Genomic DNA, 26,105 nt, shown 5'->3' on the forward strand with positions numbered 1-26,105 from the left:
TTGCTTGCTTGCTTGCTTGCTTGCTTGCTTGCTTGCTTGCTTGCTTGCTTGCTTGCTTGCTTCCTTCCTTCCTTCCTTCCTTCCTTCCTTCCTTCCTTCCTTCCTTCCTTCCTTCCTTCCTTCCTTCCTTCTGTTGCTTTTGAGCTTATTTCAGAGGGACCGCTCTGATGAGGACCTGGGGGAAAATGCCTTTCTGCAGCATATCTTGATTTTCCTTCCAATCACTTTCTTTTACTCCCATCCAAAATCCTTTTTCCTGGAAAAGAAAACAAGTAAACAAACTTCAGTCAGAGATTTTCTATAAGCACACTCCTGTTCGTTATAATTTAGAAATTTGGAAAGGTGACTTGAATCCTTATGCATAGAAAATAAGTCTTCAAAGATGCTAAATGTAGGGCATTACAAGTGATAGTCATCATTATGCTAACAGTGCGATGTCTATAAGGGTTGAGTAGTCCCTGCAGTTTTCTTAGCAACATTTGAAAGTGGCTTGTCCTTGTCGCCTTTCAAGGGCTGAGAGAGAGGGACTGGCCCAAAATCATTTGGCAGTCTTTGTGTCTACGGTGGGAGTATAATTCACGGTCTCCCAGTTTCTAGCCTGGTGTTTCACTCACACACACACACACACACACACACACACACACACACACTCTCTACAGGTAGTCCTCAACTTACGACCACAATTGAGCCCAATATTTACGTTGCTAAGTGAGAAATGGGTTAAGTGAGTATCGTCCCATTATATGACTTTTCTTCCCACATTTGTTCGAACAGTCACTAAGCGGACTGTTGTAAGTCAAGGACTACCTGTAGCTACTTTTATAGGAAAAAAACTGATCAGTGTTGTTTCTGCTAAAGGGAGAGTTAATGATTAATGGAGGACTGTGGTCATATCAGACACAACCATGCAAAGAGAGAGAAGTAAATAGACCTGAAACCTCATGGCAACAGCAAGAACATGGCAACATTTTCAGCAAGAACATTTGCAGAACAGGTGACTCCAAATTACACCTTATTTTTTGTCAAACAGAGGTTCTGCTTTGCAAGGAGGAGAAGGCCCAAGGTTCAAGACTTGAAGAAGGCAAGGTATACATCATACCATACTATGCGGAGTCCAACACTGGACCAAGAAGTCAACTCCTGAAAGTGCTCTTCCTTTCATCTCTCTTCTGCAGTTTAGAATAGTGGCTGCCTCTCCTGAACTGTTCTAGCTCAGGGGTTTCAGACTCAAAATTACCATGAGTGTGCATGAGGACTAGTTAATTAGCCCAAGGGCTATGACTCTGAAATTTTTTTTTTACCTTAATATAAAAGTCCCGGATGAGTTACTGGCAAATGGTATTACTATTAAACACATACATATGAAATACTTCTTAAGGGACGTGGTGGCTCAGGGGCTAAGATGCTGAGCTTGTCAATCAGAAAGGTCGGCAGTTTGGCGGTTCGAATCCCTAGCGCCGCGTAACGGAGTGAGCTCCCATTACTTGTCCAAGCTTCTGCCAATCTAGCAGTTCGAAAGCATGTAAAAATGCAAGTAGAAAAATAGGAACCACCTCTGGTGGGAAGGTAAAAAGCGTTCCATGCACCTTCAGCGTTTAGTCATGCCGGCCACATGACCACGGAGACGTCTTCGGACAGCCCTGGCTCTTCAGCTTTGAAACGGAGATGAGCACCGCCCTCTAGAGTTGGGAACGACTAGCACATATGTGCGAGGGGAACCTTTCCCTTTCCCTTATATGAAATACTTTTTATTTATTTATTTTATCACGACTGTTATTTTATAGCTGGCCCCAGTTTTTACTTTGCTTTTGTTACTGGGTAGATGCACACTGCATTTTTTCAATATCATATATTCATCATGGATATTATTACATCACCCAACATATTTTTCAATATGTTGGGTGACGATATAATCTAGGGATCTGCCCTTCCAAGAACTGTCCAAATCCTGGTTTTCTTTTCCTTCTCTCTTGCTGCTAAGCAGAGATCTGCTTAGAGAGATCTGGCTGTATTTTGCTGTTTCCCTCATTGGCTTTCCCTTCTCTTTTCTCTATATTGGACAGAGACTTTCTTTCTTAGCAAAAAAAAAAACCTAGCTTGTGTGCACACTCCTCCCTGCTAGGCAGAGATACCCTCATACAGGGTGAACAGAATTGGTGTTCTTCTTCAACTCTACTGCTTTCCCTCCCTCTAGCAGCCCAGCTATGTGGCTCATCTTTCTGGACCAAGAGTTGCTTTCCTGTTGCCACTGCTGCATCGCCTCAACCTCATAAGAACTGGGAAGGAGTGAGAAACATTGAAGCACCTAAATATCATAAATGTGTCTATCAATCCCATGTAGGAGGTTGCAGAGGGGTTTGAGCATCCTAGCTGGATCTTCTGGGAGTTGTAGTTCAGTATGACATGGGAGGACTAAGGGACGCCCATCTCTAAATTACAGCCTCCTTTGTGCACTGTATTTCAAATTGTCATGGCAAACAAGTCCTCAGATGTTACCTCCGCTTGAATGTCTGATATCACAAGTATGATGTCTCCTTCTCCAAACTGAAGGTGATTGTCATCTTCTGAAGCATGAGCTTGAATTGCTTGAGCCTGGAACATAAAATTTTCACATAAAATGTGAAAATAATAAATTAGGGCAGGTAAAATGGGCATCTCAGCTCTTCATCCATCCATCCCACTTCTGAACTGAATACTACAGAAAAGGCTGAAAAAATAATGTTTAAAGTAAAATTTAAAAAGTCAGCAATGGTCTCAGTGGACAAGGCTTGGAATTAACACTCTCCCTTAATTCATATCTGGGTTTTTATGACTCATTAGCTGGGGAAGCCTAAAAGCCAGCTCTCTGATTGCTGCATCTTACCTTGAATAGGAATCCCAAGGGTAGCTTGTTCTCATTCTCTTCTTTAGCTTCTGGGAAAAAACTAGCAATGATCTGAAGCAAAAAGACCATATGGTTATTTAAGGGACAGGGAAAAAGATATTGCTCAGGTATAAGGAGATCGGGAATCAGATCCCTGATCTTCAGATCCCTGATCTTCAGATCCCTGATCTTCAGATCCCTGATATTCAGATCCCTGGGGAATGATGAGGTAGCAGTCTTTTACAATTAAAAGCTTTCAACATTTTACAGACAAACAAGATACAGATGACCCAAAGGTGCTTTTTCAATAGGCAACTGGACTTTCTGGTTTTTCTTTGAAGATGTTTCGCTTCTCATCCAAGAAGCCCAGAAAGTCCAGTTGCCTCTTGAAAAACCATTTTTGGGACAACCATGACTTTATTTAGTTATTATTTATTTATTCACATTTCTAAACCGCCCCCTCTCCCAAAAAGGGACTCGGGGCGGTGACTTGGATGACCTAGAACAGAGGTCACCAACCTTTTGGACCTCAGGGACCACTAAGTTAATAATTTTAAATCCTGCAGACCACTAATATGAATCCAGTGCGCTGCTCGCTGAAGTGCCTGGACTCCCTGTGACAGGATGGGGTCCTTCAGGCACTTAGCTTGGCCGCCTGTTTCTGCAACCTTAAACACTCAAAGAGCCATTTGGACCTATTTCCCACAGAAAACAAAACACCGCAATCTCTCCTCCCTCCCTCCCTCCCTCCCTCCCTCCCTCCCTCCCTCCCTCGGACCACAGTGGTCCGTGGACCACCAGTTGGTGACTTCTGACTTAAAATCTCCATAGACAAAATTCAGATGAGGGTCTCCCCTGTTATTAATCCATATAGCTTGGTTGTTTTTGGCTTCCTATGCTGTGTTGTCAGCCTCCCAAGTAGACTAGTCAGGAAACACAACGAGACAAAATAATTCTTCTTTATTATAAAGTTACATTAACAGACTCTTGTAAGTCTTGAAGTACAAATTTCCCGCTCTCACTTTTAACATTCTGATCAATTAGGGTGGATCCTTCCTAAGTTTCTTTCTCTGACCGTTAAGCCACTGGTACTCCCTGTCCTTTTGTCTGATCATTTTCAGCTTCTCTTCCCCTCATGCCTCAAGGTCATTCTCACCTAGAGCTATCCATTGTGGTTTACCATTATAAACCAGGCCAGTAAATTCAACAGATTATATAGTTAAAAGCTCTGTCTTTATGCAATCCCAGCTTTGTGCCTGAAGGAAATGGAAAGGAGAGATGACTATTACTAGGGCGGGGGATTCCTTTCTTAGGAAACTTCCAAAAATACCTGTTTAAAAATTCAAAGCGGCTTTTTACATTCAACTAGAGATGAGGTGAAAAAAGACTTAATTATTACAATAGAAGTTTCTCACTAAGTAAAGACTGTAATGCCTCTAATGAAACCAACATGATAGCCCAAATTCTTTAGAACCTCTTTGTTTCAGCCCCTTATGATTCTGGCTGTTTAATTTCTTGTTAGAGTCAGGCACTGCAATGTGTATATTAATTGCGTGATAATTTAGTCATCAGCAGCATGCAGAAATAGACCTACTCCCTCACAGAGTGAGAATGGCATGAATTAGCTAACTCAGCTTGTTCTGTTTGAGCCATTGGGATTCAAAAAAAAAAAATTACTGATTCTGCAGGCGTGGCTTGGTGTATGTGGTGTGGCTTGGTCTGTGTGGCATGGCAGGGGAAGGATACTGTAAAATCTCCACTCCCTTCCCACTCCCGGGGAAGGTTACTGCAAAATCCCCATTCCCTTCCAATCAGCTGGGACTCGGGAGGCAGAGAATAGGTGGGGGCGGGGCCAGTCAGAAGTGGGATTTACCACTTCGCTGAACTACTCAAAATTTCCGCTACTGGTTCTCCAGAACTGGTCAGAACCTGCTGAATACCACCTCTCAGCTATTATACTTCCTATGTTAGAAGGCCAACTTTTGCAGTGGGAAACTTACTTACATATGCAAAGACCCCTTCTGCAGATACTTTTATCTCCAGTATATGAGAGATGTTGAGATTGTCATGATTCCCACAAAATCAAGGGATTCAGTATAATTTCTGATCAGGTAGGTCTCGATTAGTACAGTTACTAAAGATTTCAATTAAAGGAGAACTTGTATTTGACTTACTAATACAGCATGAAACAAAATATTTAAACATTGGACATATTGGAGGATATTTTTAAACAATGGATCCAGAAGTTTATTTTAAGAGTGTCTAGCTCTATAGATAAGGGACGCAGTGGCTCAGTGGCTAAGATGCTGAGCTTGTTGATTAGAAGGTCGACAGTTCAGCGGTTCGAATCCCTAGCACAGCATAGCGGAGTGAGCTTCCCTAATTTGTGCCAGCTTCTGCCAACCTAGCAGTTTGAAAACATATAAAATGCAAGTGGAAAAATAGGGATCACTTTGGTGGGAAGATAACAGTGCTCTGTGTGCCTTTGGTCAGGGGTGGGTTGCCCACCCAAATTTGCTCCGTGCATGTTGCCTATAAATAGGTCTGCGCGTGCGCAGAACATTAACTAATGAAAAAAAAATGCTGCGCTGACCAGGAAACCAGTTTGGAGACATGGCAGGCCTGGGTCGCTGCTGGTTCCAGTGACCCAGGCCGGCATACCACTACCGGTTCAGCTGAACTGGTCCAAACTAGTAGGAACCCACCTCTGCCTTCAGTGTTTAGTCATGCCGGCCACATGACCATGGAGACATCTTTGGACAGCGCTGGCTCCTCAGCTTAGAAACGGAGATGAGCCCCCTAGAGCTGGAAACGGCTAGCACACATTTGCAGGGGAATCTTTACCTTTACCTCTATAGATAGACTACATTTAAAAGATGTTACGAAAGAGGCACAGTTTTACCAGACAAGATTGTTCTGAAACTGCATTTAAAATGACAGGCTACAATAATGATATGAACAAAGATGCTACACTGGACATACAAAAGAAATTGGTTGATATCTTAATAATTAAAAGGGGTGTACAGATAACCATAGAGTGACCTGGATAATTTTCCAATGTTCCAATGTTTTCCATCCACAAAAGACTTTGAATGTTTTTTTGAGAAGGGACAAAAAAAATGAAAAAAATGTTTTAGAGCCTTATTTGAAGGAACTAAAATTCAAGATAGTTAAAAAGAAAAGGGGAAAAAATAAAGTTGGTTTTTTTAATTTATTAAAATTAAAATAGATTTTTTAAAACCTCTTGTAAACCTTAGTGGACTTTTGTTGATCAAGATTGAATTTTTTTGTTTCCGTTTTCTGCACTTTCTTTTTTTCTTCTTATTCTTTTAGTTTTCTTGGTTTGTATTAGTTTTTTCTTTGAACTTGTAATTTTTTAATAAGATTACTATTTTTAAAAAAGATGACATAGGATATGATATAGTATATTAGGACTCTGGAGCTCCTTCTTTAAAACTATTTGTATTCTACTTTTTCCCACATTATCATCCTAAAACCAAGACAAAATTCTTCTACATGGGTAAACCTTTAGCAAATACAGGGGTTTATCAAAGACCATCATTTCTTTGATATTGTTATTATTTTAAAGGGATTTCATAATTCTTTTAAGGATTCATCAGCCTCCTAGAATATTGTGGTAGAAAATGTGAATGGAAAATGTTCAAAATATTCATAGAAGTGAAAAGTTTAATTAAAGTATAGTAAAAGTTAAAAGTCCAGAGGAGTGTTTAAAATGTCTTTTTTTTTACTTCCAATTCTGTGGGTGTGGTGTGGATTGGTGGGCGTGGCTTGGTGGGCATGGCAGGGGAAGGAGACTGCAAAATCTCCATTCCCTTCCCAACCCACTCCAGGGGAAGGATACTATAAAATCTCCATTTCCACCCCACTCCAGGGGAAGGTTATTGTAAAATTCCCATTCCCTCCGGACCCCATTAACCTGTTTTCCAGCTCTGTTCTCCTGTGCGGGGCAATAGAAGAAGACCGAGCTGATCAACTGGGACTCGGGAGGCGGTGAATAGATGGGGGCGGAGACAGCCAGAGGTGGTATTTGCCAGTTCTCTGAACTACTCAAAATTTTCACTACTGGTTTGCCAGAATCAGTCAGAACTGACTGAATACCACCTCTGATACCATATTTCAAACTGGATCTTTGGAGGGGGGGGGATTTTTTTCTACTTCTTTCATTAGATAGATAGGTAATAGATAGATAGATCTAGATGATAGATATATAATTTTTTTAACAAGGTTAAAAACAAGGCAATTTTTAGAGAAGAAAAAAAGAAAAAACAGTGAAAAAATAAATAAAACAAGAAACAAGAAGAAAACATTATAAGGCAGTACCTTCCAACGTTCTTAACAGCAATTATAAATCCACTTACATTTTACCCTTTCTTTCTAAGTTTACATCCTAATTTCCTTATTTACACAGTTTAACCTTTTTAATCATCAAAATTACAAGTTCATTTTTTTCTCTCTTCAGCAAAAAGTTAGTATAAGAGGTTTCAGTCGCTAATAAATGAGGTTATTGTCCTTTCCCCAATCAGACAAGATAATGTTGTCATCTCTGCTAGTTCTGTCACCTTCACTAACTATTCCTTTATTGCGGATATGTTTCAGAGTCTTTCCAGTTTTATGTGAACAATAATCTTGCAGCAGTTAACATATACAAAAACAATGGTCTATGACTCATTTCTAATTGTCTATCCATTAATCCCAGCAAGAAAAGTTCTGGTTTCAATTGAAAGTTGATTTTTTTTTGTATCACTGGGTGTATCTGAACCCCAAATTTCCCAGTTTTTTATGAGTCCACCAGGCATAATAAAATGATTTCACATTGCCCACATTTCCAGCATATTCATTTCTTATGTTCCAACTACAGAAACCTCATTAAGGGAGGAAAAAGCTGCACATTGTTTTTCCAATGGCTAAAAGCCATCTATCTCTTTGTTACTCTCCACTCCTTTCTGTCAATTCATTTATGCTTTGGGCCTGACACAGCTCTGAGCTTCAGCAGCCAAGAGGTCAAATACCAGTCATACGTGGAAGAATGGAAGGCTTTTGAGATACCCCAAGTCCTTTGAAGGTATCAAAAGTACAATGTGAATTTGAAAGATCGACATGATTGTTTGAAGCAGCAGATTTAGTACACTAAAATTCTGTGGTTTTAGGAAACTAGTTGGTTTTCCTCATGGGATGTAATGGTCCCTTTAAAAAAAAATGTCGGTCATGCCTTCCAACAGCACCAAGCCTTGGGCTTTTGGAAAACATGTGCTGCTAAACATGGAGGTAAATTTGGCAGGCAAAGATGGCCTTGAGAAATCTCACTTTAAAGAAAGAATGGAGCATAATCAGATGAGTAGGAAAAGCAGACCACTGTAAGAAGCTGAGCAATCTCTTGCAGGGCCTACTAACAAACTCCAGGAAAAATAATAGTTGAACTAGATGAGCCCTTGGTGTGATCTGCAGAGGGGTGTGTGTGTGTATGAGAAATGTTGATCTGGAGTGCTATGGTCCATAGGGGGTCACAAAATGTCAGACACAATTTAGCATCTGAACAACAACAACAACAATCTCATGGAATGTATTTCTGCAGTGAGGTTCTCCTGGCAAGCGATGAGTTGTCTTCATGAGTGTTGGCAAGAATGTGTTGGCAAGGATGTGCTTGGCTTGAAAAATTGAATGTGTTTGGGTTTTAAAATGCAGAGGAAGCCCCAGAAAAGAGTGCAATGCCAAGGATTGGGAATGAAACTAGGAATGACACACCAGAGATGGAGACATCCAGTTCTATAATAAGTAGACAAATACAGGAAGAAATAGATCACGTTATACTATCTGACATAAGGTTTTCACTGCCTCCATGCCAATACATGGGATATTGGGAACAAACAATAAGGCATTTTAATGTGGAAGGACAAAAATGATTTTGTAACCATTCCTGAAATGTAGAAGTAAACTTCTGGGCAGAATGCAGGGACTAAATGATGTAACTTAATTGAAAGGTTAGGGCACACTGTAGAGCAGGATTGTACGTGAAGGAGGTAGACATAGATATAGAGATCCGGGAATTTAAATATGGATCCAGTTAAGAGCATTTGAGTAAAAATACCAGGAAGAAGAAACAATAACCAAGCAGCAAGCCAGGCAGAAGATTTTCATAATCTTCCCTCCTGGACTGATGTCAGAACTTCCAGGGAGGAGAAATATACGAAGAACGGGAAATTTCAACTCATTGGATTTCTGCTGGAAAGGAAATTCAACCCAGACCTCAAGGTCCTTCAGAGGACCTGTTGACCATCTCATGTCCTAGACAGCTGGAGAAGACCCAAGGGAATGGAATCCCTAGGTCTTTCCTAACCAACAGAAAAATAAAATAAAATAAAGTATTTGGAGCCTTGGGAGGAAATGACAATGTCATCTTGCATTTAAAGAGTCTAGGTAAAGGTAAAGGTTCCCCTCGCACATATGTGCTAGTCGTTCCCAACTCTAGGGGGTGGTGCTCATCTCTGTTTCAAAGCTGAAGATCCAGCGCTGTCCGAAGACGTCTCCATGGTCATGTGGCCGGCATGACTAAATGCTGAAGGTGCATGGAACGCTTTTTACCTTCCCACCAGAGGTGGTTCCTATTTTTCTACTTGCATTTTTACATGCTTTCGAACTGCTAGGTTGGCAGAAGCTGGGAAAAATAGCAGGAACTCACTCCATTACGTTGGCACTAGGGATTCAAACCGCTGAACTGCCAACCTTTCTGATCGGCAAGCTCAGCATCTTAGCCACTGAGCCACCGCGCCCTCTTTAAAGGGTGTACCTAAAGTGAAATTGGAGCATAGTCGTACATACAAACTAAATTTCAGAGGAGACAACTTCAAACCAGTTTAGAGAGGTACTAAGTGGGATCTCACATATCAAAATCCTCAGGTCAAAGGAGGGTGAGAAAGTTGGGAACTTCTCAAGTAATATGTTCCTGGAAATGCAATTATTTCCTGTATCAATCTCAATGAGAAAAAAACGGAGGAAACTAAGGAAACCGTTACGGATGTTTAGGAAGCTTTTGATCAAGCTAAGAGGGCATGCATAGGACAGTGTTTCCCAACCTTGACAACTTTAAAGGTAGGTGGACTTCAACTCCCAGAATTCCCCTGCTAGTCTACCCATCTTAAAAGTTACCAAAGTTATTAAGCATGTTGGCTGGGGCTTCTGGGAATCGAAGTCCACACTTCCTAAAAGTTGCCAAGGTTGGGAAACACTGGCATAGGAAATGGTTGATAATTTAATGACCAAGAAAGCTATATCGACAAATAGTTAATGTCTGCAGAAACAGAAATGCAAGGAACAGTTTTTGGGCTATGTTCTACTACGAGGAAGAATAAAGGATGGGCCTATTGCTTAGAGAAGATAGGATATTAACTGGTGACCAAACGAATTGTGAGAAAATGTTTTGTATGCCAGTTTTTTGATACATATATAATAAAAATAATTGTGTCTCAGTTTTCCTGCCTTCTTGTTCTTTGTGGCTAAACAAAGAGGTGGGCAGCCAGTGGCATTTAATTTTTCTCTTGATTTTTTTTTTGTGGGGGGGGGGTCAGCAAACATGTCCATCCCCTACAAACCGATGTGTCTAATATGCAAAATATCATATTGTTATTCACCTGAATTACTTACAGAGCAGAAGCATCCTTGCATTGTTGCAACACTTAGTTTAGGTACCCTGCTGGAATATTTTAGCTACAGCAGTTGTTTTTTCTTTTTTAATGTCTGATTGGCAATTGGAAAAGGGGATGGTGAGGTTTCTTTTCGTCTCTTACCTGAGCATTGGTACCCTTGGGGGAAATCTCAATTTCTTCCATGCTTCCTTCACTGCTACTGTTATCATCTTCTACATCTCTGCAGCTGTGGCTACTCTCATCTGTCTCCGTGTTGGGTGTAGCAGATACATCGGTTGCAGATGGGACTTCTTCTGTGTCTCCTTCCTCTTTGGTTGAAGAGGGAAGACCTTGGGGATCATCTTCAGGGCAAGAAGAGCTCTCCTCAGGTGGCCCTTCGTGGTTCTGACCATTCGCTTTCTGAATCTGCATCTCACCCTGGATCTCTTTGGCAAGCTCAAGGTCGCCTTTCAGTAGAGTTGGGATTTCATCCTTTCCCTGGGGTGGGGAACCATCCCCTGTTCCAGGTGTATCATTGGCATCAATGTTTTTCTCCAAGAAGGGCTGTTGTTCAGGATCTTTGGAATCTTTAGAAAGGCTCTGCCTCTTGTCAGCAGCTTCAACCATAGCCTGTGACAAAATCTCGGTTGCAAGGTTCTTTGCCACTGCCTCAAGGGTCCTGTCGGAAACAGCCTCAAGCTCTTCCAGTTGGGTCTCTTGGCGTTTGCCTTCTGTTCCACTAGCAGCCTGAGAGTCTGACTCAGCACCCTGGCCAGCCTCATTTTGCAAACCTTTGACCTCTTCTTTTGCTTCATCATCATATACAGTTGTGGATGCCACCTTGGTGGCTGAAATAGTTTCTGTTTCTTGATTTGGGGCAAGGAGAGATATGGAGATCTCATTTATGCTATTCCCTGCTGGTAGAAAAGAGTTGCTAGTTGGGCTTACTGGGGATGAAATAACCAAAGAGCCTCTATTGCTGCATTGGGCGGGAAAAAACAAACATTAGCCAGTCTTAGAATATTTGAATATGCAACCTCCAACAATCCAACTTTTAATTAGTTCAACATTCCCCAGCTGGGCAGCCTTCATATATTCTGAGATTACAAGTCCAAGAATCTTCATCTGGAATTCACTTTGCACTTCCGGTTATGAATTTGGGGAGTTGCAGCCTCAACCCGTTTGCGAATCCAAGCCTTATTTAGACATTTATACTCAAATGAAGGCCACATGTAGGCATTTCAAATGCCAAATAAAAGAATTGCAAAAGCATTATCATACTTTAAAACAACAGAAAACTACACAGTCAGTTCTGAACAGCTGTATGACTTAATTAATTTTTGCGGTTCAGTTGGAAACCGCTGGGAGAACATGTGGTTTGAAGGCTATTCCTCATTAAAACTCACCTCACGATGCCCTTCAGACAGGGGTGGGATTTTACCGGTTTGGACCAGTTCGGGCGAACCAGTAGCTCCGACGATCAGCTGGGAGTGAACCGGTTCGCTCCAACTATCAGGTGGACCCGCTCACCTGCCCGCCCCCACACTTTACTGACCTATATTTTCTCAGCTGATTCCCGCGGCAGAGTGGATTGCCGCGCCTCAGCTGTGTTACTTCCCAGCAGTAACACGGAAGGTAAGTTTTCTTAAAACTGCGCATGTGCGAAGCGCGCCATCACCGAACCGGTTGTTAAACCGACAGGAACCCACCACTGCCTTCAGATTGCATTAGACAACCACTCGCACCATCCTAAGTCAGTATGGAAGTTAAAGGTCACTTTTGGGGACAGTCGATGCAATCAAACTCGGGGAAGCCACTACTTGGGACATGCTGCATTCTTCACAGCACTGAAACTTGTTCAGGTAGAATTCTAACCATCAGAAATTCTGTAGCTTTCCCCTCTCCAGTTTGTATTACCCACTAGGTGTTCCAAAACTTGTTACACATACTCTGTCTCTTACTATACACTTGCTTTCCATAGAAATTGTAAGTATTTTTTATAGTGCAGTGAAAATGGATCCTTATTGTGAGCAAAAACGGATATGGGGTTCCAGATATGGCGACCGAGCACCTGTCACTATAATTGAGCTTCACCTGAAGCACACAGGCCAAAATTGCTGGAAGGAACAATCTCTCTCTTCATTCTCATACAAGTTTTATAAGAATGCAATATAGAGCGTGAGGAAAAGTGCATGAATTTTGCAAGGGGCCAGCTGTCTGGTCCCAATGCCCCTTTAACTGCATGATTCCTTTTCACCTGTATGGCAAAAAGTGAGTGATACAGCAAGACAGTTTTTAAATTTGCCAATCGGCAAAATTCAGTACTAGATCTAATTAAAAGACTCCTTTGAAGATAATTATATAGAAGAAGTGCTGTTATATTCAAGAAGAGCCTGTGGGATTATTAATTACTTTTAGTTTCAAGCTAACTAAATCCACCTCATTATTTTGGTGGTCACTGAACTTCAGAATAGGCTTTACCTTTTTCAATAATGATTCAGAAGTAATAGAATCAGCTACCTGTATGGTTGAAATTATTGCAAAAGCTTCCTTCCTTCCTTTCCTTCCTTCGATTACTCACTCACTCCTTCTCCTCCTCCCCCCTCCCTCCATCTTTCCTTCCTTCCTTCCTTCCTCCTCCTCCTCCTCTCACCCCTCCTCCTCCTTCCTCCCTCCTTCCTTCCTTCCTTTCCTTCCTTCAATTGCTCCCTCCCTCTTTCTCCTCCTCCTCCTCCTCCTCTCCCTCCATCATTCCTTCCTTCCTCCCACTCCTCCTTTTCTCTCCCCTCCTCCTCCTCCTCTCCCTCCCTCCCAGCTTCCTTCCTTCCTTCCTTCCTTCCTTCCTTCCTTCCTTCCTTCGATTACTCACTCACTCCTTCTCCTCCTCCCCCCTCCCTCCATCTTTCCTTCCTTCCTTCCTCCTCCTCCTCCTCTCACCCCTCCTCCTCCTCCCTCCCTCCTTCCTTCCTTCCTTTCCTTCCTTCAATTGCTCCCTCCCTCTTTCTCCTCCTCCTCCTCCTCCCCTCCCTCCATCATTCCTTCCTTCCTCCCACTCCTCCTTTTCTCTCCCCTCCTCCTCCTCCTCTCCCTCCTTCCTTCCTTCCTTTCCTTCCTTCAATTGCTCCCTCCCTCTTTCTCCTCCTCCTCCTCCTCCCCTCCCTCCATCATTCCTTCCTTCCTCCCACTCCTCCTTTTCTCTCCCCTCCTCCTCCTCCTCTCCCTCCCTCCCAGCTTCCTTCCTTCCTTCCTTCCTTCCTTCCTTCCTTCCTTCCTTCCTTCCTTCCTTCCTTCTCCAATCTTATTAAAGCTGAGATGCCCCTCAGGCGTCTGTGTTTGTTTGCTTTTTCTCTGCCTGCTCTACCATTGCTACTTACATTCTTTTTTTAAAAAAAATCACATCTTGATTTTATGAATATTTTCTTCTAAATAATCTTAAGAATCTCTTTAATGAAGATGTGTTCTAAATTTTCTAATCCATAACAAAAGCAAACAAGCTCGATCACTTGATAGCTACTTGGAATGAGAGGGAGTTTTTTCCCCCCCTCAGCATTCCCGGGATGCTGCTCAGATTCCTAACATATCTGTAGCAAAAAGGAAATCGCTTACCTGGAGACCCCTTTAATGATGAAAACTTTATTGGAATGTTGGTTCTCCAGTTTGCTCATTACATCATACAAGTCATGGTTTAGCTAGAAGCAGGAAGAATTAGGGGAAAAAAACATTCGTACCCAACAGTCACAAGGACACATCACCATAATCATCATCTTCAACTTTATTATCATTATCTATTATTATTACAGTTGTCACTCGTTCAACTTATTAACTCTGTTTCCTGAATTTATTCTTGATGAGGATTTCAAGGTGCCATTGGCTAAATAATAACTCTTCCTTCGCCCAGTAAAAATGGAAACTGTGGCTCAACAACTGAAATATCAATTTCTGAATGTTACATAAAAATCACATCCTTCTGCTTTTGCAGGGTTTAGCAGGACACAATTAACCTGCAGACATTTCCACACAGAAGAAAAATACAATAATGTGAAGGAAAGACTTATTGCTATAGAAGAGTTTATGGTTTTTCTGGACCCCATGCACAATATTTTACAAGAGTGCTGACAGTGAACCCTAGGACATTATCACCCAACTGTAACCCTGCTGTGTTTTTACACTGTTGTCTGAATCTGTTTGGAATATGGGAGAATTGCCTAGTGTCTTTTGATTGGTAGATTAGCATCTCTGTTTTGAGAATCATTCTCAGTTAGAGTGCAATGGTATGTGAGAAAGAACTTGGGAGACAGGGCAAAGAGATGCCACCTAGGGGATAAGAGACAGCATAACCCACTGGATAGTGGGTGAAGCAAGCAGCTGAAAACAGACCCTTCCTAGTTTCTCAGGCTGTAAAGCAGATGGCAGGAGAACTGTACTTTCAGATTTGCAAGATTCTATTATTAATGTATCTATTAATATAGCTTTACAGTAAAAAAAAGAAATAGCTTATGTGGTTGTGTTTCCTGTCTGGTCTGCCTGGAAAGACTGACATAATGGGAGAAAATGGGTTCTATCCAGGGTTGGGATTCTACCGGTTCAGACTGGTTTGGGCGAACCAGTAGCTCAGAAGATCAGCTGAGAGTGAACCGGTTCACTCTGACCTTCAGGTGGGCCCGTCCACCCGTTCCTACGTTACACTGACATATATTTCCCTTTTTTTTAGCCCAGCTGATAGGCACAACAGAGCCGAGTGCTGCTCCTCAGCTGTTTTACTAAGTTGTTTAGCTTTGTTTAAACCCACTGTGTGAAGCGCCTTTTGGGGGGCGCGAGCAAAGCACCTGTATAGTGCGTGCACAAAGGACCTGTTTGGTGCAAGCGAAGCAAGCGAGCATGCGCAAAGTGGGCGCTCAACGAACCGGTTCTTAGACTGGTTGAAGCACACCACTGGTTCTATCTACGTGTCCATGGTTACTGCAGATTGCACTCTTAGCCAAATTTGCCTGATCTTAAAATTTGGGCAAGGTACGATCAAATGTATATTTGGTTGGGAGACTATCAAAAAATCACTGGGTCAGAGATTAAAGCATCTCAGATCAAGCAGCCTCTTAAACAAATCAATTCCATGTTTTTCCTACATGGATGCATTCCGGAAATCAATGAGTTGAGCTTCACTCAAGGACTCCTTGACTTTTAATCAGTGTGATCAACAGAACTGCCTGCATAAGCTGGCCATTCCCATATCCATTCAACAGTTGAAGCTGTTGAGGGAAGAGTAGTAGTAGAAAGAATTTGCCTTTACCTGGGCAGGCAGGAGGCAACTTGAATAGTTGATTCAGAATTTGTTATTTGCAGGAAGTTTACAAAACTAAATAAATGGGTTTGTATGTATAGAATTGGGGGTAATTCTGATCAGTTATTTATTTATTTATTTATTTTATTTAGCATATGGCATAACATACATGGACTAGCAATAGATACTAATGTTTCATCTAGATTAGTAGAACACAAAATATAACTGTTAAAAGATCTATGTTCAAATACAAACGTCTAGACCAGGGGTGTCAAACTCTATTTTATTGAGGGCCGCATCGGGGTTCTGTTTGACGTTGAGGGGGGGGCACGGCCAGCTCAATGTCACTCATGTTGGGGGCGACTGTGATGGCCCGAGCACCCTGCCAGCGAAAACGTGCCCCCAAGCTCTGTTTTCAGCTGTGATGCCTCCTGCAACGATCTGCCAGTGAAAATGGAGCTCAGGATGGCCGCACACAGCCCTCCTGAGCTCCGTTTTTGCTGACAGAGGCACAGTGGGCCGGTCCTTTGCTGTTTCCAGGGTGGCCCCACGGGCCAGATCTAAGCACCCTGCGGTCATCTAATCATTGAAACACAGCATTCTTTATATTTTCAAAAATCAGATACTGGACCAGTATATGCCTTTGGCTTACAGCTGGTCATGATGTGTTCTACAGTTTGATATGAGATCCACTAGTCACACCGGGGGGGTGGGGGGATATTATGCCCCATTTGTACAGAGAGTCCCAGCAGATGCCGCGTGAGGTGCAAAGCCTATTCAGGATTGTCCATTGGTGGTGTAATTCAAAGCCTGGCACCTTTTTTTGTGGGGTCATCTATATGTCATCCTGGATATCGTGCAAGTGCCAGAAGGGGCTTCCTGGATTTGAATTTCCCTGCTGATACATTAGGAAAGTTTCATGTATCAGGGCTCATTGATCAGCTCTCGTATCCAGTGGTGGCATTCAAATAATTTAACAGTTCTCTGTCCTAATGATTTCTTCCAACAGTTTCACCAAACTGCTGAAAAAGTTAACAACCAGTTCTCCTGAAGTGGTGCAAACTGGCTGCATCCCACCACTGCTCGTATCTCGTGTTTTTGGCACAGGATAAATGATGCCTTTAGTGGGGAAATTAAAAAAGTCAATTTGTGACCAAACATCTCACAAATTGATAAGGTTACTATTTGGTCTATATCTGGCTCTGTCCTGGTTTCTAGCCACTTAAGTAGCAATAATTGCTTTCCCATTTGCTGGGTTTGCACATGCATAACAATAAGGTAGCATTTCTCAGCCTTGACAGCTTGAAGATGTGTGGATTTCGATGCCCAGAATTCTCTGGCCAACTGGAGAATGCTAAACAAGCACGGATGGGAAAAAGACACCAGGAGTCTTTTCTAAATAAATTGTATGTTTTCCACCCCTGCGTATTTACCTTACTCATTTCCTTGTAGAAGATATCTCTCAAATTGGAAATATTCTGGAATATTGTCACATAGCATGCAATTCGACTAGGAAAGAATGAAGACAAAATAAGCAAATCAATGTTAGGTTAGCTGAGCAACTCAATGAGGAGGGAAATATAACACACTGGTGAGCCCAACAACTTATTGCAGCAAGAAAACATGAATTACACTTCTTCAGAATACATATAAGTCACTTGGCAGTCCACACTCCCACCTCACCTCTCAACTAGCAAACTAATGTATTTCAAAGACTGTTAGGCTAGAATATTTTACTCAGTGTGTTAGCTTTCTGGGAGAATGGGATTTCTTATTGTTATGGGAAATTGTATATAAGTAGTCTTCGACTTCGGATTACAATTGGAAGCAAAATTTCTGTTGCTAAGCAAGGTTGTTGTTAAATGAGACATGTCCAACTGCACTGAATCACTGCTGTTGTTAAGTGAATCCCATGATTGTTAAGTAAGTCTGGCTTTCCACATTGACTTTGCTTGGAAGGTAGTTGGGAAAGTCCTAAATGGAGATCACATGGCCTGGGGATGCTGCAACCTGTTGCAAATACAAACTGTGATAAATACATGCACCCAAATTTTAATCACATGACTGGAGATCCTGCGATGGTTGTAAGTGCAAGGGTCAGTCGTCAGTCACTTTTTTCAGTGCTGTAACTTCGATCACTAAATGAACGGTTGTAAGTTCAGGACTATCAACCCTATCAACACAAAATCCTATATTAAAATGTAGTATATTTAATAAATCATAGTCAGAGAAAGGATGGTTTAACACAAGATACAAAGTCTGTGTTTGCATCTGTACTTATCAGATGCGAAGAGGATTTGACACAAAAGATTACAGTTCCCCTTTGTGTTTCTATGAATACCTCTTTTGTGAGGGCATTTGGAAAAAAAATAAAATCATGCTAGTTGAGCATACCCAGATCTATATGTAAATGTAGATTCAACCATCCAGGCCAAAATCATATAAAAATATTAAATCATGGCAACTGGACCAAAGCCCCAGCCTCAGCTGTTGATATTCAGACAACTTAGTTTCTGTTCTCCAGCAGATTACCTTGGCTAAATTCACCAGAAGACCAGCATAATGGTACTAGGACTAATACGATTGTTAGAAACAGATGTGTGAGTAAATAATGGTTATTAGGATGAGGGGGAAATGTCTCCATATAGGAAAGCCATGAAAATTACTTCTAAGTCAATACAGTCCACTGAAGGAAAGGGCAATATCACAAGAATATCGCAAGATATTCAGGGAATTAACTTTAACTTTAGAATTTATGGCCGTTTGAGGACTGGGGCCTAGTCAAGAATTTTGAGGGGACTGAGGAGTCCACGGATGGAATGATGATGATGTGTGATGGTCTGTGAGAATAATCCTGAGGAAAAAGAGAAGACCCACTTCCAAGAAACATGAGACCAAAGCAAAAACACAATTTGAGAAAATGTTTCAGACTTGACCCTCCCTAATTCTCTTTAGGATAGGGACAGGGAGGGGGGAGACTTGCAAGATTCTATTACTGTAACCCTATAATGAAAGTAGTTTTAGTATCCCTAACTTTGGTTTTCAAGTCTGGACTACTTGAAAGGTTAGCCCATTGTGTCAGGAAGGCAATGAAGAAATATGGACAGAACAGCATCACTCCCATGATTTTTTACATTTCTTCTTGATTTGGGAGAAGTTCTTTTATTCTTCATCTGTTAAGCCTGTTCTAGGGATGGCATAATAGCTTCTATGGCTGTGTTCGCACAACACACTTAACTGTTACTAAAAAGGAGAATATTTGTAGCTCAGGGTTGACGTGAGGGGTCCTTGGTGCTCCCTAAGCTTGGCTGTTTTCTTGCCCACACTAGGTAACATTACCAATGCACTGATGATGTTACCTAGTTTGGGTAATGAAATGCCTGCAAGAAAACATGCAAGCTCAGAGAGCACCAAGGACTCCATGCTTAACTGGGCCAAGAGAAGACCTACTGGTAGTCCCAATCCATTAGTTAATTTTCATTCATTCATCTGTCCATTCATTCTTTCATTTGGTAAAGCTGTTCTGCAAAGACTCTGGGTGACAAAATATCATAAACACAGTATATTGAACTGTTCGAAGAAATGTCTTTCTGGGTTCAGTTCCAAGTGGGGAAAAAGACACTGGAAAATATGGAGACTACTTGGAAAGGTGGTTTTAATGGTGGACAGGATCACGTGGCTTGAGTGCCTGAATAGAAAAGGGGGATCACATGCTTCAAGATGTTGGGTGAAGAAAAAAAGAGGCAGAGATGCTGAAAGCCCCTTGTTTTATGCCCTCTCTGGGATTTGAACTTGAACTTGTATTGGTTATCAGACTCCCATGGGGCCATGCAGGGGCAACTCTATAGGCTGTGTTTTAAGTCCAAGTTTGGTTGAGCATTGCTCCTTCCCAGGTGCCCTGTAGTGAGATGAGTAAAGGGCTAATACTATCATGACTTAATCCCATCACCCTGCTGAAGGGGGAGATCTTTGTTATGTAGAATAGACTGGCTCAGGCCTTTTAATGGCCCATTGACAAAGGTGGGGGCTATTAAGAGTGAGTCGGTTTGCTGTCTAAAAACATGTTTCTCCATTTCTAATCCAGGGAAATATAATATTCTGCCTTTTCAATATTTCCCAGGATATTTCATTTTTCTAGGAGAGGGGTGGGTGCTAACTTCCTACAGAACATAATAAGTTACTTTAGAATGCTGGCTGGGCACTTTGTAAATGTCACTGTTGCGTTTTCCCCTAAAAATATCTGGAAACTATAACATTTTACGACAGTTTGGTGAGGTGAAATTAGGCTTGCCCATCCATATTCGAGTCTGAGTGAAAATCTGAACTTGTATCTCGCACCTAAACCTGTTTTAGGTTTGACACCTGGACCAAGGCACTCCTACTGGCTTTCGGAATGTGAGACTTTAACCTGATGATCCCTCAACATTGATTGCAGGTGGAAAGAGGCAACAGCATGCCCAGTGAGGTGACATCAGACATTTCAGGAACTCGGTGTTAGAGAAAAGAGGAATAAATGGGAGAATTTGGGTTGAAATGAGCACCCTAATGCAGGGGTGTCAAACTCGATTTCATTGAGGGCCACGTCAGGGTTGTGTTTGACCTCGGGGGGGGGGGCATGACCAGCGTGGGCGTGGCCAAGTTGACACTACTCATGTCTGGGCTGCCTGTGGTGGCCCAAGTGCTCTGCCAGAGAAAATGGGCTCCTGAGCTCAGTTTTCAGCTGCAACAGCCCCCTGCAGCCCTCTGCCAGTGAAAACGGAGCTCGGGCGGGCTGCTTGTGGCCCTCCTGAGCTCCGTTTTCACTGGCCGAGGCACCATAGGTCGGTCCTTTGCTGTTTCCAGGGTAGCCCTGCGGGCCATATATAAGCATGCCAGGGGCTGGATGTGGCTCCCGGGCCTTGAATTTGACACCCCTGGCCTAATCATTTGGGTTTGTTGTGTTATCTTCTTTCTTCTTGTACAAGCCATTAGTAGTTTCCATCTAAATAAATCACCCTTTACTGAGAACTAATATTCACTTTACCTCGATTATGCTGCCATCCTATGGCCATTAGGCCTCAGTACGTTCCCAGCACCAAATACAACACCAACTCGCTCAAAGTCCATAATGTGCTGTCACAGCAGAGTCTGGAGAAATTAAACTTATTCTCTGCCTTTATCCTGCCACTTACACTTTTCTGTTTAAACAATCCTCAGGACTATCTGAAGGGTTAAGGAGTAACAGCCAGCCAAATACCAGAGAAAGAACTGGGGGGAAAAATAGACCAGGATGGTCAGGCAGAAAGTGGTGCAGCTAAAGACTTTTGACAGTGGTCTGATTGATCTCCTATGATTCCCATTAGAAGGTCACCTTGGTTATTTCAGCTGGGAAGTACGCAAGTCTTATTTCTCTTTCCCACTCTTACTGCTATTTTATAGTTTGGAGCAGCTTCTACATTCTATGGCTCAATATATTCCACGTGAGAAATTGGTGGAGAAAAGGATTCTTAAAGACAAGATAATAATATGAGCATCTATAAGACTGTACATGCTCCCACAATTACAACACATTTTTAAAATAAGTTGCTGAGAAGCTGAGTTTAATCACGGAGTCAAATTCTGTGCATGTTTGAAGATGGGCTACTGTTGTTTTCAGGTCAACCTTGACGCTAGAAAAATGTCTTCCATCCATTGAGAGTTGGTCTTTTGACTAAGTGGCATCTTAGTTAGGTTGTGCACATAGTCCTTGACGCACAATAAACTCATTTAGTGACTATTCCAAGTTACAATGACTGAAAAAAGTGACATTACCATTTTTCACATTTACGACCATTGAAGTATCTCCATGGTCATGTGATCAAATTTTAGATACTCGACAACTGGCTCATGACAATTGCAGTGTCCCAGAATTACGTGAAGAATTACGTGAAGATTTTGCAATCTTCTGACGAGCAAAATCAATGGGGGAAGCCAGATTCACTTAACAATCGTGATTACTAACTTAACAACTGTAGGGATTCACTTAACAACTGCAGTAAGAAAGGTTGTAAAATGGGGCAAAGCTCACTTAAAAACTCTATCGCTTAGCAACAATAATTTGGGGCTCAATTCTGGTCATAAGCCGAGGACACCAATAATGTTTTTACATCTCCATCTTTCCTTTCTCAGTTGCCTCTTGCATAGTCAATAAATAGGTTCCCAAGGTTGAACACTGACATGAATGAAGAATGAAACTCTTTTTTGTTGTTGTCTGTGGGAATATTTGACCTTTGAATCACCAATTCTTCCTACGAGAGGCATGGTGGAGATGGAGCTAAAGATTTTCAGAGTAGAGATGTCAGCTATGTCAACAACCCCAAATAACCTGGCTTCGGGAAAACGAAGCACAGAGCAAAAAGTCTGAACATGAGAAAAGACAGAAGCAACAGCCATAGGTTTAAACAGTGGGAATTGTACTCTCATGTTGACAGAGAGCAGTCAGTATCTTAATACAGTTTCAGTCAAGTCTGTAATAGAGATTCTTATCTCCTGTGCTGGTTAAATGTCCAGTAGGCTTCTCCCAAGTCTGAATTTAGCAATCTAGATAAGCTGTGTGAAGTCGAGAGTTGTAGGGTTGCAACCTAATCTTAAACCTGATGCTATAAGCTGCACTTCCTCTGCAGTTGCAACGAGCGTGTATTACCTGTTGTAAAGGACCGGAAGTTCTTCTCGTAGTTCTTTATTGAGTTCCTCGAAGACAGTTTGGGCTTTATAGAACTCCTCTTCAGCCTATGGAATCCAAACATTAATTAGAGGAAAAAGAAACTGCAAGGCCGCCAAGCATTTGAGAGCTTCCCACTTCTAAGATGTGGGACTGGGTGGCTTCATGCTGTCTCTTTGTGCTGTGCTTTTTACACAAAAAGTTAACGGTGTGTAAGCCTATCTATGATTTGTTGACATTCTGCAAGCACAGAAAAGCAGAGGGATTTGTAGAGCCCCTGGGCTGCTTTTCTCGATCTTGCTATTTTTTCATTCTATCTTTCCATAAGTTGATGCTTTCCAGATGTACTGGAGCTGTAACTCACTTTTACCACGTGAGCTGGGAGCTTTGGACATAGTCGTGGCAACACACAAGGAAGAGATCAGCTGGAGAAAGATTGATCTCTACTCAACTTTTCTTCAGCACTTAGTTTTTCTGTTTTCCCTTTCCCAAAATATAAAGAAAAACAAATCACTTGGAGCAGTATTTTTCAACTTCAACAACTTCAAGAGGCATGGACCAACTACCAGAATTCCCCAGTCCATGTGTCTTAAAATTGCTGAAGAAAGAATGTTCTAGAGAAGTAAAAGGCAGCAGCTCTTTATTCCCCACTGCTTGCCACCAGAAGCAGCCTTCTGGATTTTCTTAAACTGCTTACATATTGCTTCCCCACCACCCCTCCGCAGGCTACACAGGACCCAAACAGCTTTTTCTTTCTGTTGTTTATCTCTGCTTATATTGCTCCTTTAGCAATTAATTGCCCCTGGTTTTCCTCTTTGAAAATTGAAGAGATAATTCCTGACCAATGAAACAATAAAGCATACAGAATCTGTTTTTAAAAAAGGACAGGAAAGCAGCTGATCGTTCCATTTTCTCTGCACGTTTAGCCGCTATTCCTCTGGCCTCATCTATCTATATCTCTTTTGGAATTGGCAAAGTCTCCTTTGATGTAAATGTTTGTAGGATAGGTAAGCACATCTGTCACCTCCAGAGCTGAAATCTCAAAATGGATCAGGACAACATTTTTCTGAAGGAGGTTCAGGTGTGACGTCTTCATCCATTTGTCCCCTTAGCCACTCCATGAAATTCCTCTAGTGCAAAAGCTAAAAAAAAAAAGTCTAAAATGTTTGGTTTAGCACACTTGTTGTGGCCCGCCAGCGGACCTGATGGCAGACCCAGACAGTGAGGAGGTTGGGGAGGAACCTGGGCCAGTCCTGGAGTCTGGGGAAAGGCTCGTATAAGTGCTCTGCATTGGAGGCAGAGAGGGGGCCAGGGCCATCCGGCAGTTATCAGCTGCCTTCGGAGTCAGAGATCAGTAGGGCAGAAGAACAGCTGGAGCCTGTTCCCAATGCGCGCATGTGCAGAGCTGCCATCAGAAGAGAACAGTTAAGAAACAAGGGCCGACTTGGGAGTAAAGGCACAGGTAGACAGTGAATGGCCCTTCCCATAGGGAATAAAGAGGAGCGAAAGGGGAGTGGAGTTTGCAGGAGACAATAGTTCAATTCATTAGGATGAAGATTTGTTCATGACTCTCAGAGACTCCTTGCCAAGTATTTCCTTGTACAGCATTGCGATAGGAAGATATTGGCCTGGCAGCTCGCCAACCCTTATAAGTTCTGTGGTTGTAAATTCACCCTTGAAAGATTGTTTGCCAGCACTTTGCTGGATATGAACGAGAGGAATTCACATTAGCTTAATAAAAAGGGGTTTTGTCGGGACAAGAAGTCTGCTGCGTGATTTGGTGAAGTCTAGGTCAGAACAACACTGGAAGAATTAGGGGGAGGTCAATGCTACATTTTTTTGCTTTAGAACCAAGAACTCCTCCACCAACCAGATTCCTCCAACATATTGACCCTAAGGATGGTGACCAAAGTTGGAAGCTGAAATGTCTGAATAGAAACCCTTTGATCTAAATCTAATTGGATTCCTCGGGAAGTATTTTTACCTTAGCAATTTTAACCTCATCTTTCTTTTTGGCATTCTGAAGGGTTTCCAAGTGATGTCTGCTGATATCATAATCCACAAGTTTCCGTCCTCTCTTGGCAATTCGCTCCTGTAAAGGAAGAGAACACATCAAAGGTCATTTAGAGACAATAGTCTTCTTTGTGTACTCTTTTAAAAAGAATAGCTGAAATACTCTTCTGAATCTGCAAAGTAATCAGTCTTCAAGGCACCATTCAGTGTGTTGGTAAGGATTTTTTTGCACAAGGTCTTGTAGGATTATTGAGAGAATCCTTGCAGAAAGTTCATTCAGTGTCTGGGAGAAAATTTGGGAGAAAACATTTATGGCAGTGTCTTTGGTATTTACCTTTTACCTTTACCTTTATTTTCGATTTTTATACCGCCCCCTCTCCCCAAAGGGACTCGGGGCGGTGTACAGTAAAAAACAGATAAAATAGAATACAAACATACAAACATAAAAACATAGAAGAGGAGGCAATACGACACTGTACAGGTAAAGCAAATAAAAACAGTATATCAGCAATCCTAAAAAATACCCAACTAAAATTACCCAGTTAAAATATATCTGCCAGGAGGTATAATAAGGTTACGAATGGTCCAGGCCGGCTAAACGGAACAGGTGAGTCTTCAGTTTTCGTCGAAAGGAGGGAAGGTCGGTGGTGGTTCTGATATTGGGGGGGAGGTCGTTCCAGAGGGTTGGGCCCATCACAGAGAAGGCTCTACTCCTAGGTGCCGCCCGTTGGCACTGCTTAGTGGACGGCACCCGGAGAAGCCCCTCCCTGTGAGAGCGAATCGGTCGTAGGGAAGTGTATGGTAGGATGCGTATTACAAATTCCATCCAAGTAAAATATGTAAAAAAACCAAAACTCTAAGTTATCTCCCTTTTTCCTGCTCAGTTTGAGTTTCTACATTTTCTGATAGATTTTTCCTTGCAATTCATGTCATCATTGGATCCCAGAATGCTGGTCATTATAATTCAGAATTTGTGATGGTGGTGTATTGACCTAGCAAAAGTGTAGGTATTCCACCTATTTTTATAGATATTTTATTTCAGTCATTGACCAGCAAAAGAAAATTAGATTTAACTCATTGAATATTTATATATCCTATGCACCAGAGAACGGCTAAAGTAAGACAAGCTATAAAATAATATAACAATGTAAGTGAAAAAAAAGAATTATTAACATAAAAATTAATACAATAAAATATTATACAATTTATATAAGGCAATTAAATGATTGTTTAGAATGTATTTTATAAATATTGATGTCAATGGTGGCCAGCATTTTGGGCATAAACTAGAGGTATCAGGATTAAAGATTAAACTTGTCTATGGAGATTCTGTTATCCAGGTTATCCATTCTCATCCATGAGCAACACATCTTCAAGGAAAAACAAAGTCCAGTTGAAAAAGCACCTTTGGGACAGGATTAAGATTGTTCTTCTCCCATTGACCTCAAAGACCACTTTCCCTTATGCTCTTTCTTTTCTGCCAATCTGGCACTTTCCTGATGCCAGATTTTCCAGCCATCTTGGAATTTATGTGGTCCAACACATCTGGGTGGCATCAGGTTAGCAAAGAATTATAGTTCTTTACCTGCTTGACTTCTAAGCTCTTTAGATACAAATACCACTGCAGAAATA

At 41.8% G+C, this 26,105-nt stretch overlaps 1 protein-coding gene across 1 annotated transcript in view; it reads right to left on the bottom strand.

Moving 5' to 3' along the window:
* The window catches only part of BIN2 (bridging integrator 2), a 44,444-nt gene continuing 18,339 nt past the window's right edge, over positions 1–26,105 (bottom strand). The window contains exons 6-13 of the mRNA XM_081946898.1: positions 24,445–24,552; positions 22,443–22,528; positions 17,215–17,290; positions 14,110–14,192; positions 10,666–11,482; positions 2,864–2,935; positions 2,497–2,592; positions 1–256 (exon numbers count right to left, since the gene is read on the bottom strand). Of these exons, the coding sequence (XP_081803024.1) occupies positions 146–256; positions 2,497–2,592; positions 2,864–2,935; positions 10,666–11,482; positions 14,110–14,192; positions 17,215–17,290; positions 22,443–22,528; positions 24,445–24,552 (1,449 nt within the window). The 3' untranslated portion in view covers positions 1–145. The remainder of the gene's footprint in view (positions 257–2,496; positions 2,593–2,863; positions 2,936–10,665; positions 11,483–14,109; positions 14,193–17,214; positions 17,291–22,442; positions 22,529–24,444; positions 24,553–26,105) is intronic.

This window comes from Natrix helvetica (genome assembly GCF_964273705.1).
Source record: "Natrix helvetica genome assembly, chromosome: 1".
NCBI classification, from domain to species: domain Eukaryota; kingdom Metazoa; phylum Chordata; class Lepidosauria; order Squamata; family Natricidae; genus Natrix; species Natrix helvetica.